The sequence below is a fragment of the Thamnophis elegans genome, chromosome 5 (assembly GCF_009769535.1).
Source record: "Thamnophis elegans isolate rThaEle1 chromosome 5, rThaEle1.pri, whole genome shotgun sequence".
Classification (NCBI taxonomy): Eukaryota; Metazoa; Chordata; class Lepidosauria; order Squamata; family Colubridae; genus Thamnophis; species Thamnophis elegans.
In genome coordinates, this window is record NC_045545.1 from 48,313,800 (window position 1) to 48,326,246 (window position 12,447).

Below are 12,447 nucleotides of genomic sequence, written 5' to 3' on the forward strand. Positions count from 1 at the left end.
CTTCACAGCTTTACAGCCCTCCCCAAGGGCTTTACAGAGTAAGCATAACAATCTGGCCCCTCAATTTACTGACCTCAGAAGAATATGAGGCTGAGTCAACTGTGAGCCGGTGAGACTCAAACTGTCAAACTTTTGGCAGATGGCAGTCAGCTGAATTAACCTCAGTACTGCATTCTAACTACTGTGCCACCATGGCTCTTAGGATGTAGGATTGTCTTTGTAGGCAGACATCCCAGCACCTTAAATCCAGAAAAGAAGATTCATCTGAATTAAAAGCAGCTCCATTATAATGGTGGTTACTGCTTGTTTTGGGGATCTCCTCCAATATGTTCCTTTATGTCTTTGAAACTGGAACCATTAGGCAGAGCAACCAAATTCCCCAAGTGATTTCCCCTATTTGAGCAACTGAGTTAACTAAAGAGATTAGTCTGTTTATTTTCTGCTGTGTTGTTGCTTCTGTTCCAGAAGAAGAAGATAATACAGAACGAGCTTGTGACACGCTTCTCATGTGCATACTTACAGTCTTGAATCATGGCCTGAGAAATGGAGGTGGTGTGGGTGATATACTCAGGAAACCATCTAAAGATGTGAGTACATTTGAGACAGTCTATGTAAGAAATAACTGACCAAGCCTTGTATTCCTCTGAAGTCAGGAATGCTTCAGAATCTTTCAGATTGCATATAGAACTTTGAGGCTAACATATTGAATACTCTTCAAGGGTAAGCCCATGCAGAACAGGATGAAAATTTCTATTTTGTGTCTCCCACACAGATTTAAATGTTGCTCCTTTTCGTATTCAGTTGAACAGTTACTTATTTATTTAAAATATCATACAGTTTCCCATATCATGAGTGACTCTGTGTGCCCTACAAAGATGAAAGCAGAAACCATAACACAAATGTTACGGCGCCCAAATTAAAGCAATAAAAGCATAATAACAGCAGCATTGCTTGCCTAAATGTTTGGCCCAAATGTCTATGGAAAGAGCTCGTCAGCATGTTGCAAAAGATTAACAGGACATTTAGTTCTCCTGGAGGATGCTATGTTATAGGGCAGGAAATGCCATTGAGAATGCACCATTCGGAATAAGATCCAATAAGATGGCATTGTTAGATGGAAGAGACCCTGAGCAAACCTTTTTTATTAGCTCTAGTGACCAAGCAGAAACATTGGGAGAGAAGTAGCCCCTCAGATAACCCCTCTATGTCATGTAGAGCTTTATAGTGATAAATAACATCATGACTCAAATAATTGCATTATGGACCAGCTGCAACTTCTGGATACTCTACAAGGGCAGTTCTGTGCAGAGCACATTACAGTAATCCAAACAGGAGATAACTGAGTCATCATGAACAAGGCCTCATGGTCTAAGACAGTGAAGGTGAACCTTTTTTGACTCGTGTGCCATAAGCGGGAGGAGTGCAGGGGGGTCGTGCGTGGGCATGCTGCACCCATAATGCAATGCGCAACTCCCCCACCATGCATACACTCATGACAGGCGCTCCCCCAATTTTTTCCATGGTTTTTTCGCCCTCCCCAGTTTTCTATTTCTGTTTCATATCAATTAGAGTTTTGATAATACACTCGTTCCCAGTAACCACATTTTCTTCAACATTTTCTAGTGAGCAATATTTTTTGATATGACACTAGAAGAGGGAAGATATACCTGCTGATAATGACTATTCTGATTTTTTTTATCTTAAAGGAATCCCTGTTCCCTGCTCGAGTGATCTATGACCTCCTCTTCTTCTTCATTGTCATAATCATAGTCCTTAACCTCATATTTGGTGTCATCATTGACACCTTTGCAGATTTAAGGAGTGAAAAACAGAAAAAAGAGGAAATCCTGAAAACAACATGTTTTATATGTGGTAAGCACTTAGAGAATGGCAGTTCTTATGCTCAACAAACATCTTCCAAGAATTTGCAAGAAAAAAAATACTTTTCCTCCTCTTTTTGGTATAAAACATTTCATCAATGCTTATATTTCAAGGGTCTTGTTTAAATACCAAACTCTTCTCCATCAGTGAGGGAAAACTGGTTTTATAATAAACAGGATTAGCTCTTATTCCCAAATGAATTTTATGAAACAGTATTTCTGAAGGATATTGTATGGTGGATTTAAAGGACTCTTGAGTTTATCCAGTTTGCATCAAGAGAGTTTTAAGAGATTGTTCTTATAGCAGAATGTAGAAATCTATGAATAAAGAGTGTTCCATGTTGGTATATTAAAAAAATCAATATGTATGATTATACTTCTGACACAGTTAATAGAATATACATCTTGATCTATGGCAGATCTTTGAATTGTTTGCAGTGGAGTGAAAAGGATTTATAGACCCAATCTTGTAATAATAGAAGGAACAAAACAATTTGTTATGCCCCATCCCTTAAATTATATAGAAATGGAGAATGCTTAGATTTTACTGGATGAGCTTAGCTTAGACTTTATTGAATTACTGGGAGCTCTGTTTATTTTTGGTATTCTACTCAAGACAAATTCCTCGGCTAAGAATATATGTGTGAGTTTTATATTAGAATTTACTTGATAGAACCCAAGTTTAAAAACAACAAAGTAAATTATGAAGGATTAAACCTACTTATTTTTAATTTATGGCATACTTTTAGGTAGAAAGTGCAGCATTTCTTTAATAAAAGTATGGGTAATTTCACTACAAAGCTCATTGACTGATACATCCATAGATCATCTAGAGGAAGTGTGCCCTCTTCTGAATAACTTCTTTACATGTGGACACAATTTTGCAGTTTACAGTTTGCCTTGAATAGTGCCAGAACATGGTAGCACAAGGCTTTAAGTTTAAGAGTGAGAATGTAAACTGCCTGAAGCAATGAAATCAGTTCTATACAACAGTACCTGTGTTTAACTTGCTTGTAGTTTAGTATCCACTTTGCGGTTCCAGGGCATCCCTGGATTGCACCAGTGAAACATGGCAACAAAACCATTGATTTTTGATGGTCCTGTATGATTTTGCTAAAATAAGAGACTTCATCCTATTTTAAATTCCTCATTAGCTATCTATGCCAATGCATCTGATGTAGTGAGGTGGAGTTCATGAAAACTACCTTTAATAAATATGTTAGTCTGGAAAGATTCTTCCAAGGCTCCTTGGATTTTTGGCTAACATAGATTAACAGAGCTCTCATCCTGAAACATGAAAATGTTCTAAGTCTCAATGCACCATTTTTGTCTTTTATGTCTTCAATTTATCTCCCAAATGAATGGAACATTTTATCAATCCCACTCCAAATGAAGAGAAATGAAAATATCTCCAAAATGTTGCCCTCCCTCCTCTTTCCAGATTTCAGAGCAATATGAAGCAGTCAATCAGGCACAGCTGTCTGAGCTCGGGAGATAGTGTTGGCATGAAAGATGTTTAGCATGAGTAGAAAGAAATGATGGATTGGTTTCTGCAACATACAGAATTTTTGAGAAGTCTTGTTTTAACAAATAATTCATCTAAGTGTCCAAACTGAACACCCTCATATCAATTTTTCTGCTCCAATACAATTCATTCATTTTCTCTTCCAGATTACTGAACTTAGACTGAAAATATCTCAAAGGCTCTCTGTTTTAAGTGTCTGCTACAAACAGGGCCATCAATCCATTAGGTAGTGTCCAATCTACTGCATCCAGATTGCTATAGGCAACAAGTGGAGGACAAATGCGCTGAAAAAAAATGCTTGGAGAACCAGATTTAGCAAGAAATGGAGGATCATAACAGTTTCTAAGTAATATTTCATTTGCTTTCACTTTCTCTACAGGACTTGAAAGGGACAAGTTTGACAACAAAACGGTATCCTTTGAAGAGCACATTAAATTTGAGCACAATATGTGGAATTACCTGTATTTCATAGTACTGGTGAGAGTGAAGAATAAGACAGACTACACAGGGCCTGAAAGCTATGTGGCGCAAATGATCAAGGTGTGCATTGTTTAACTTCATAGAAATGAAGTAATAATCAAGTTTGTTATTCTCTTTGAAAAGACTGCCTGATTTTCTTAAAAGAAATTCTGCTCACTGTTCTATTGATGCTGTCCATTATGAAACTCACACCACACTTCATAGGAGTGTGGTGTGAATATCATAATATATTTGGTTTCTAATTTATTTTAATAGATGGGGATTTATCTTTTAAAAAATTTAAAAGGTCAAAGCTAAGAACCTAATTATTTGTGAGGCAGGAGGAGTGATTGCTTTTAATTTCCGGCTCTCTACTGGCATTCACGTTCTCTTCTGTGGTTGACATGAGAAGGATGGTAGCGGTGTCAGCCATACTAGTTTTGCCTTTGTGGAGGTATATCAATCCAATTTCAGGATTGGTTTTGGAACAGGGAGTTGCCTATCTTTCCCGTAGCATGACCTTTGCCAAGATGAGGAGTCTTATTGAACCATGGATTCTTGGTGGGTTTGTGATACTGAGCCACCATATTGCTGCAGCTCCATTTTTACTAGGAAAGTTGCAGGCAGACTATTGTTCTCTCCCAGAGGTGGGCTCTGGATCTCGTTGCAACGGTACAGTGCAATGGGGCCAGGAGTCCACCACATGCACACGCACAGCACGTGCACAGCGCGGGCATGCATACTTTCCCCCAGTGACGCTCCATGATGCTCCAGCTGCTTAGCAGAACGTTGCACAGGTGCCGTACGCTGCGTGCGCGGAAGCCCCGATTGGCTCAAATACAAGTAAGAAGGGCAGGTGGGCCCTCCGGAGCAACATACTGGAACAGTAGCTGATGCTCCCAGCAGGCACTGGTACGCCCGTATCAGGGCGTACCGGTTGTATCCCACCACTGTTTTCTCCCATGGATTTTACATAATTCATGTTTTCACTAATTACTTTGGCAATCAGAATATAGGCTGCATCACCACCAATTTATAAATGAATCAAATCAGAAAATATAGATGTTGAAATATTTGACGGTTTGTGCTGTTCTGGAAGACCCAATTTATATGACAGTGATATTAGACTCATCATTGCCACAAGCAGCAGTGATTTGGGTGATTCACAGCATTTGCTAATCAAGAACCCTACAAGTCAACCATAAGATACAAATATTCTATCGGTACTTGCTAATCAGGTATGTCTCGTATAGATCTATGACTGTTCCTGAAAGAGGGAACACCGTGATAACTGTTCTTGCAATTACATGAAATAGCCTGGAAACTTTGAACTATTCTATGTATATATATATTTACACTAGTTGCCAGTATATTTCCACATTTCAAAATATTTATTTTGATTGTCAAAATTTCCAAAGATTTGGGATTAGGTTGCCTTAAAGAAGGAGGTTCTCTGATACTTATCTTCTAATTATCATTTGGATTTCTGCTAGGTACCTTCAACCCATTCATCAAGTGAGGCAGTAGCTCCAAAGAAGGCGTTATTAATTAATAGAAATTTCAATCCAGAAAGACTCATCTGGCACTTACGTAATATTTTCACTTCAGGCATATTAAAGAGATATTTTATTTTAGGTTATATAACTCATGCAAATTTTACTTCCGCCTAGGAAGATCTTACTCTATTTTCACTATCTTACTGTATGTTTTGTTTCTAACAATTCTAAACTGTTTAAATTCCTGGTTTTTTAAAATAATCTTTGCAGAGCAAGAACTTGGATTGGTTCCCTCGGATGCGAGCCATGTCCCTGGTCAGTAATGAAGGTGAAGGAGAACAAAATGAGATCCGATGTCTTCAGGATAAACTAAATTGCACCATGAAGTTGGTATCTCATCTTACTTCACAGCTAAACGAGTTGAAGGAGCAGGTAATCAAAGCATCTAATATTTTCTTCTTTTTACTGGACTATATATTTCTAAATTTTAGAAAGGGCTAGGATATTAAGTGTCAAGTTATGTATTTTGAAGGTCTCACTAAAAAAAATGACATACTGATTTCAGAAAAATGTAGAATGTGCAGTTTTCTGAGAAATTCTCAGCTATGTCCAAGTACAATGTACTATTATTCTCAACCCTTTTTAAGGTTTCAAATTATGCTTTCCATTTTCTTGCACCAAATGCCCAATTTCGTTTGTAATCAGCATAAGGCTTCCCTTTGATGGAAACCATCTACTGATTTTTTTTAAAAATTAATTGTATTTGGAATAGTTTATCCTCCAGTGCAAAGTATAGCTGGAGTGCATTATATAAGTTTCTTGAGGGTATTTATTTGTACCAATAACTTGCATGAAGTGGAGGAATACCCGAGAAAAGGTTGAGACGGGTGCAACAGATATGTTATTGCAAACTATCTCAAGTCATTTATAGTTCAAGAACTATAGCTGTTGTGAAACCTTAATTAGAAAATTTAAGAACCATGTTTTAATGTTCCTTTTTTTACTGCAAATTTCAGATGACCGAGCAAAGAAAGCGGAGACAACGAATGGGTTTTGTGGATGTCCAGAATACAATAAATCACTGAGACAGTGGAATCCAAGTCTTCAAACATAAACTGTAGTATATAGATATGTATGCACTTCTTGAAGAGGTATTGGTACTAAGTTCCTTGCAAAGTTTTTATAGACAAGGAACATTGGTCCAGGCTGTGACAGTTCGTAAAACCTCAGCACTTCCTTTTATCTCAAGCAGGACTGATTGAAGGCATTTAATTCAGCAAGAAACCGAAGCCATGACTAATTGTTTCTTCATATGCATTGAGTTTGCCATACCTTTGAACTGTATTAAAACTATTCCTTCTTTTTTTCTCCATGCACTACATTTGGATGGCTACACAGCCCGGTGCAAATAGAATTGACAGTTGTCAGCGAGTAGAAGCTTGCTACCTTTTTAACTTATTCAAAGATATGGAAAATCACCATATAAGGATTTCTTTGCAAGTGTTTCATGTTAAACCTTTTGAAGACATGAACATTTTGTGTCTAGAATCACATCTCAACTAAGAAGAAATTGCAAGAAAATATTCTATTAAGTTAATAGTTCAAGCAATCATATAATTCATGAAATGGCTTTTTTTTTCTTTGATTGACAAGACTGGACATTAATGAAAGATTGCACGTTCATGCTGCAGTACAAATGTGCAGTTTGTGCCTTGTTCACTCAATAGAATAGTATAAAATACTTTTAGAATTCATCCTGCTTCCAGGCACGAGTTTGGGGGGAAATGTTTTAACTGTCATGGGTGTCAGAAATATCAGTTATAATTAGTCTATATGGAATGGAGCTGCAGAAAAAGTGGGAGGAAAAAAAAGAGTAGGACCACAAGTATAAAAGTTCTGAAATATGAACTTAGAAGTTCCTTGACAGAATAATTTGCTCCTATGAATTTAGATGATTTGTATAAGAAAAAGCCCCTTGTAAAATCTACTTCTGCTAGCTGCTGTCAAATGTAAGCAAAAGACAGAAAACAGTTGTGTATATTAAGTGTGCCCAGTTGTTCCATTAGTACTAGTCTATTAGTACTAGTCTATGAGGCTAGAAACAATCAAGGAGTCTGTTTCATTCACATTTGGACCAAAGCAGTGTTCTTCAAATATACAGACTGCTGTGCAGATTTAGTAAGAAAAAGATTTTACTAATCATAAACCCAGCTTTGTAATTTATCTTCCTCTGGTTTGTTATGTGAATCTTCTGAAATTTAAAACACAAAATCAGAATAAATGGAAAGCAGGTGAATCAGCAGCCTCTTGATAACGTTGGTAACTTCATAAAATGACAAATCTTGATTAATTTTCTAAATAAATGTTAGTCACCCAAGGCCAAAGTTGTAAGTTTTAGAAGTCTATTTTAGAAGTCATTTATTCTAATCCTCTGCTCAATGCAGAGTTCCCCCAATCTTTCTGGCTTTGTGGATGGGAGTGGTGGTGGTTCTGTGTGAGTGGAAGGCAAGCATGTATGCGTACAGCTCCATTTGCTCGAGCGATGGGCATGGTGCCCGCCACTTGGGCAAATGGAGCGCATGCACACACTTTCCCACTGCTCGTGCAAGTAGGGATAGGCGTGTGCTACCCCTTCCACAGCCTGGTTCCGAACGGCTCAAGACTTGGTAGTGGCCTGTGGCCTGAGGATCCCTGATGTATAGGCTATAAATGCTTTCCCTCTATGGAAGCCTCTTTTCCTGGTTCTATGGAACCATGGCCACTGTGACTTGTGAACCACAAGATCTGTGAATGTGTGATACATATTTTAGCAAGCATGCTATTTTCTTAGGATGCTAACATGTCCCACTGGTCTTTGCTGTTATTTCCTGGGCATTGAGAATGGACTTTATCTACACTGCAGCAAAAAATATTTGGGGAGCTGCCTATGTATTTGCAACTACTTTGCTATCTCATCGATTTCACAAGCAGCAGTCACAGAATAGAAATTTGTCCTCTCAATATTCAATTCTGCACAACATATGGTAAGCTTCTCTCCACCACCACCCCAATAAGTGCTGCCTTTCAGTAAACAACACACAAGCTAATTAACAGTAAGAAGTCACACATCTCTTTCACAGAATCCCAATGTTAGATTGTTTTTTTTACATGAACTACAGTTCTGTTAAGCTCCAACACATCAGTTGCAAGATGACATTCACTAATGCAGATAGGTAAACACCCACAGCATATAACTATATAATTCCCTGTTCTTCAGATGGACTTCCTAGGTCTTCATAAACCAATGTAGTCAAATGGAGCTACTTTGTCCCATTTCAGAATAGCTTTCCATTGTCCTTTGCTGGTAACAAGGTGGTTTAGCTGTACTGGCAAAAAGTGCTTTACAAAACCAGTTAAAGACTGAGTTATTATTTAGAATCTTCTTTGTGATGCTTGGCAGAGAATTTTTCACGTAACCTTTTCAATTTTCCAAGCTTTCCTTCTTCCATTTGCTTCAGTTGTTCTGCAAACAATGGTAGTTGAATAAATTAAGACAGAATACTTTCTAAAAAAATAAGTTTTATATTTCTGCCTACTGTTTTAAGAGTGCTTTACAAAATATAGGTGACTAATGTACTTCTTCCAGTATGCAACTGGAAGTCACAAGAGAGAGATTTTTCCTCCCTGATCCACATGGCTTTGCAATCCATGCTGATACTCACTATCACAAGCAATAATTCTGCTTTAAGTTACACCTTCAAAACCCTAAAATGCAAAGCATTAGTTTCAATCTACATTTCCGCTTTGTTGCCTCAGGCAATATGTTTTCTTTATTCAATACAGCAATTCTACATCCAGGAAAAAGTAACATTTTCTATATGTATTGAACAAAAACCTGCAATTTAGCTCCATGCCACTCCAAAGACATTTTAAATACATTCTATTGTGTTTATAAACGCATACAAAAAATAATTAATTATAATAGAAAATTATTAAATGATAATATTTTAGCCTTAACTTCTATATAGTGTACCCTATATAGAGGAGGCATTATTACATTTAGATCTATTCCTCACATCTTTTTGATCCAAAGAAGAAAATAAGTGCACAAAGAATATGGACTTCCTGTTACAATTACATGTTATATTACATGATTGTTTTTGGCTGATCCTCAGCACCACATGCAGGTAGTCTTTGACTTCAAGGACTATTTGAAGTTATAACGGCCCTGATAAAAGTGATTTACTATCAGTCCTTGCATTATAACCGTTCATCAAAATTCAGGTGCTTGGCAACTGCCATGTATTATGACAGTTGCAGCATCCTGGGGTCATGTGAGTACCATCTTGCGATCTTCCCAGCCAGTTTCTGACAAGCAAAGTCAATAGGGGAAGCCGGATTTGCTTTACAACTGGGTCAATCAATCACTGCAAGGATTTGGTTAGCAATCAAGGCATGACTCACTTAACCCCTTTGTTTATCAATGGAAATTCTGGTCCCAATTGTGGTTGCAAGCTGAGGACTACCTGTATATCCATTTCTTTCTTTAGACTTCTCAAATACAGCAGTGAAATATTGAAAGAGTGGTATGGAATGATATTATATCATATCCCCTGAATTCCAAGAGTCATGTGACTTTAAATGGAAAAAATAGGAAAATGGCAGTTGGGGCTATGGGAAACGGTTTGCTCCATTAAACCTAAAGTAGTCTAGAAGATTACGTTCTTATGTGGAATGATTCCTGCATTAAAAAAGAAGATTGACATATCTACTTTTTAAATTGTTCATAGCTCCTTTGGATTGAAAATGGATTACACAAATTACACCAACATGCAATTTACAGCCACTAAGATACAAATCTCAATGAGGGGCACTGCATCAGTCATTTACAAGTGTTTTTAGAATATACTTGAATTCATAGCAAAGCTGTTGACAAGACAGAAAGTTCGTGGCAGCAAATTCTTGTGTGTAAAAGAGCCCAAAGGAAGAAAGAAAAAAATGTACAAAAACTGTACATAAACCTAGTGTACAAAAGACACTAGATTTATGCCAATAAATGTTGCTGTCCCCGTAAATAGACTCCAAGCAGTTACTACAGTTTAAATACCTGTTGCAAGGACCAACTTGCATTCTTCCACTGGCACTCCAGAGAAGTTTGTATCTCTCAGACGTGGATACTATTCCAAAAAGAAAAAAAAAACAGATATGTAAATATATACCTCCCCTTCTCTGAGAGAGAAAAGTGCTTTTGACAAGGTAATGAAATAAATGGCAAGAAATGAAATACATTTGCTAGGTACTAGAGTATTGTTATGGTAATTAACAGACTTTGTGCATATTCGCGTCTATAAATGCACACGTTTCAGACTTATTTTCAAAGATTATACAAAATTTTAGAAGAATGGGATTGTCTTTTTCTTGAACTAAGATAATGAACAGATCTAAACTGTATGCCTATTAGAAAATTATAAAGAAAGGAGTGACTACATACTCATATTTGCCATAGTGGCAGAACTCACCTTATTTCTATAATAGTTAGTATGAATTTTGGTTAAACTTTCAAAAATTTCATCACAAGTCACTGGGTCAGCAATCTGTAAGAATAGATGGTAGTGAAATAGGAATTAAAAACTTACATATTTCACAACAATAATTAAAAATAGATTGTATGTTCTTAATGTTTAGAAGATATTTCAATTATAACTGCCATACCTATTCAGTTATCAAATGAAAAAGCTTCCTAAAATAGATTTAACATGAATCTTGTGTGAATTCCATTTTTTGTCAATCTACAAATCAAAGTATATACCGTAATCCATAGAGTACATGTGTGATTGAGTAAACAGCCCTAAAATATGCCCACATAATGAACCTAAGACAAAAAAAAAATCACTGGAATATGGAGATCCAGCATAACTTATGTCCGCAGTACATAATACCAACATTTACCATCTCACAAGTGCTGGATCCAGGTCCCTTCATTTTTGTAACCTATTTGGCTCTAAAATATGACGCAGAGTGATACATTTTGCAAAACCGTGATGCCATCCTACCAAGGTGCTAGCAGTTCTCAGGGCAATGAATACAATCTCCCTGCTTCTGGGCAAGGAGAACTTTTCTCAACAGTGTTTTGGCTTTATTACAGTACCAAAGATACAGACAGACAGACAGACAGACACACACACACATTCTTCCATCCAGATTGTTGGAGGCAATATGCTGACTCTGTAAACAGCTTAGAGATGGTTGTAAAGCACTGTGGAGCGGTATATAAGTGCTATTGCTACTCATGAGAAAATGCTTCCATGAAGTCTTCAGAAAAAAAAAGAGTCCTGAAGCATCCTGCAAACTGGAGATCCACAGATCCCAGGATTGAAAATCATGCAGAGGCTTCTCTTCGAGTCAACACGTGTCCTTGCTTAACTCTGAATCGCTTGATCCCCATTCATAAATTGATTAAAAAAAGGGCAAGTCCTGAACTTTTCACAGCCTCCTATCCTGCCGCAGCCCCGGTTCCGCCCACGGCCATTTAACAGCGCCACAGCACAGCCCCTTCCTCGCTCTGGCCCGGGACGAAGAGGCTTGATAGCCGCAAAGTAAACGACCTTGGCGCCGCCAATCGCCTAGCTCGGTCCCTTACAGCGCAAGCCCCCCCGATGCCGAGTCCCACCTGGGTATTCTCTCCCTCACGGAAAGCCTGCATCACTTTCTGCCGCACCACGACTCCCAAATCACGGCCGCGTTTGGTCTCCTCCACGGGCCACTCCTCGCATAGCTTCAAGAAGCGCCGGTACCGCGCAGACGCCATCTTGGCGGACGTTTACCCAGCGCTATTGGCGGCCGGTTCACATGGCCTAGCCTGCGCTGGTTACGTCACTCAGTTTTGGCCCACGAAGCCAGGGATCTGTTACGAGAGAATAGAAGATTGCGCCTGCGCGAATGGAGGTGGCCGATACTGAGGGATATTTAGTTTTAATAACCGGGATCACCGTTGTAGAGTTACGGGAGAAAGTGAAACAGCAGAAATAAGAAATCCACTAGGGATTGCACTGATTGGACTGGGGCCAATGGCTTTGAGCAGTGTTTCTCAACTTCAGCGACTTTTAAG

At 38.1% G+C, this 12,447-nt stretch overlaps 2 protein-coding genes across 2 annotated transcripts in view; one reads left to right on the forward strand and one right to left on the reverse strand.

Moving 5' to 3' along the window:
- Positions 1-8,435, forward strand: part of ITPR3 (inositol 1,4,5-trisphosphate receptor type 3) — a 141,492-nt gene extending 133,057 nt beyond the window's left edge. The window contains 5 exon segments of the mRNA XM_032217856.1: positions 466-587; positions 1,707-1,872; positions 3,785-3,945; positions 5,631-5,792; positions 6,377-8,435. Of these exon segments, the coding sequence (XP_032073747.1) occupies positions 466-587; positions 1,707-1,872; positions 3,785-3,945; positions 5,631-5,792; positions 6,377-6,445 (680 nt within the window). The 3' untranslated portion in view covers positions 6,446-8,435.
- Positions 8,436-8,446: 11 nt separating this feature from the next.
- Positions 8,447-12,447, reverse strand: LOC116508986 (ubiquinol-cytochrome-c reductase complex assembly factor 2). The gene is made up of 4 exons (XM_032217855.1): positions 12,010-12,447; positions 10,859-10,933; positions 10,447-10,516; positions 8,447-8,862 (listed from the first exon to the last, which is right to left on the reverse strand). The coding sequence occupies exons 1-4, from the start codon at positions 12,145-12,147 to the stop codon at positions 8,768-8,770; spliced, it is 378 nt and encodes a 125-aa protein (XP_032073746.1). The 5' UTR covers positions 12,148-12,447; the 3' UTR covers positions 8,447-8,767.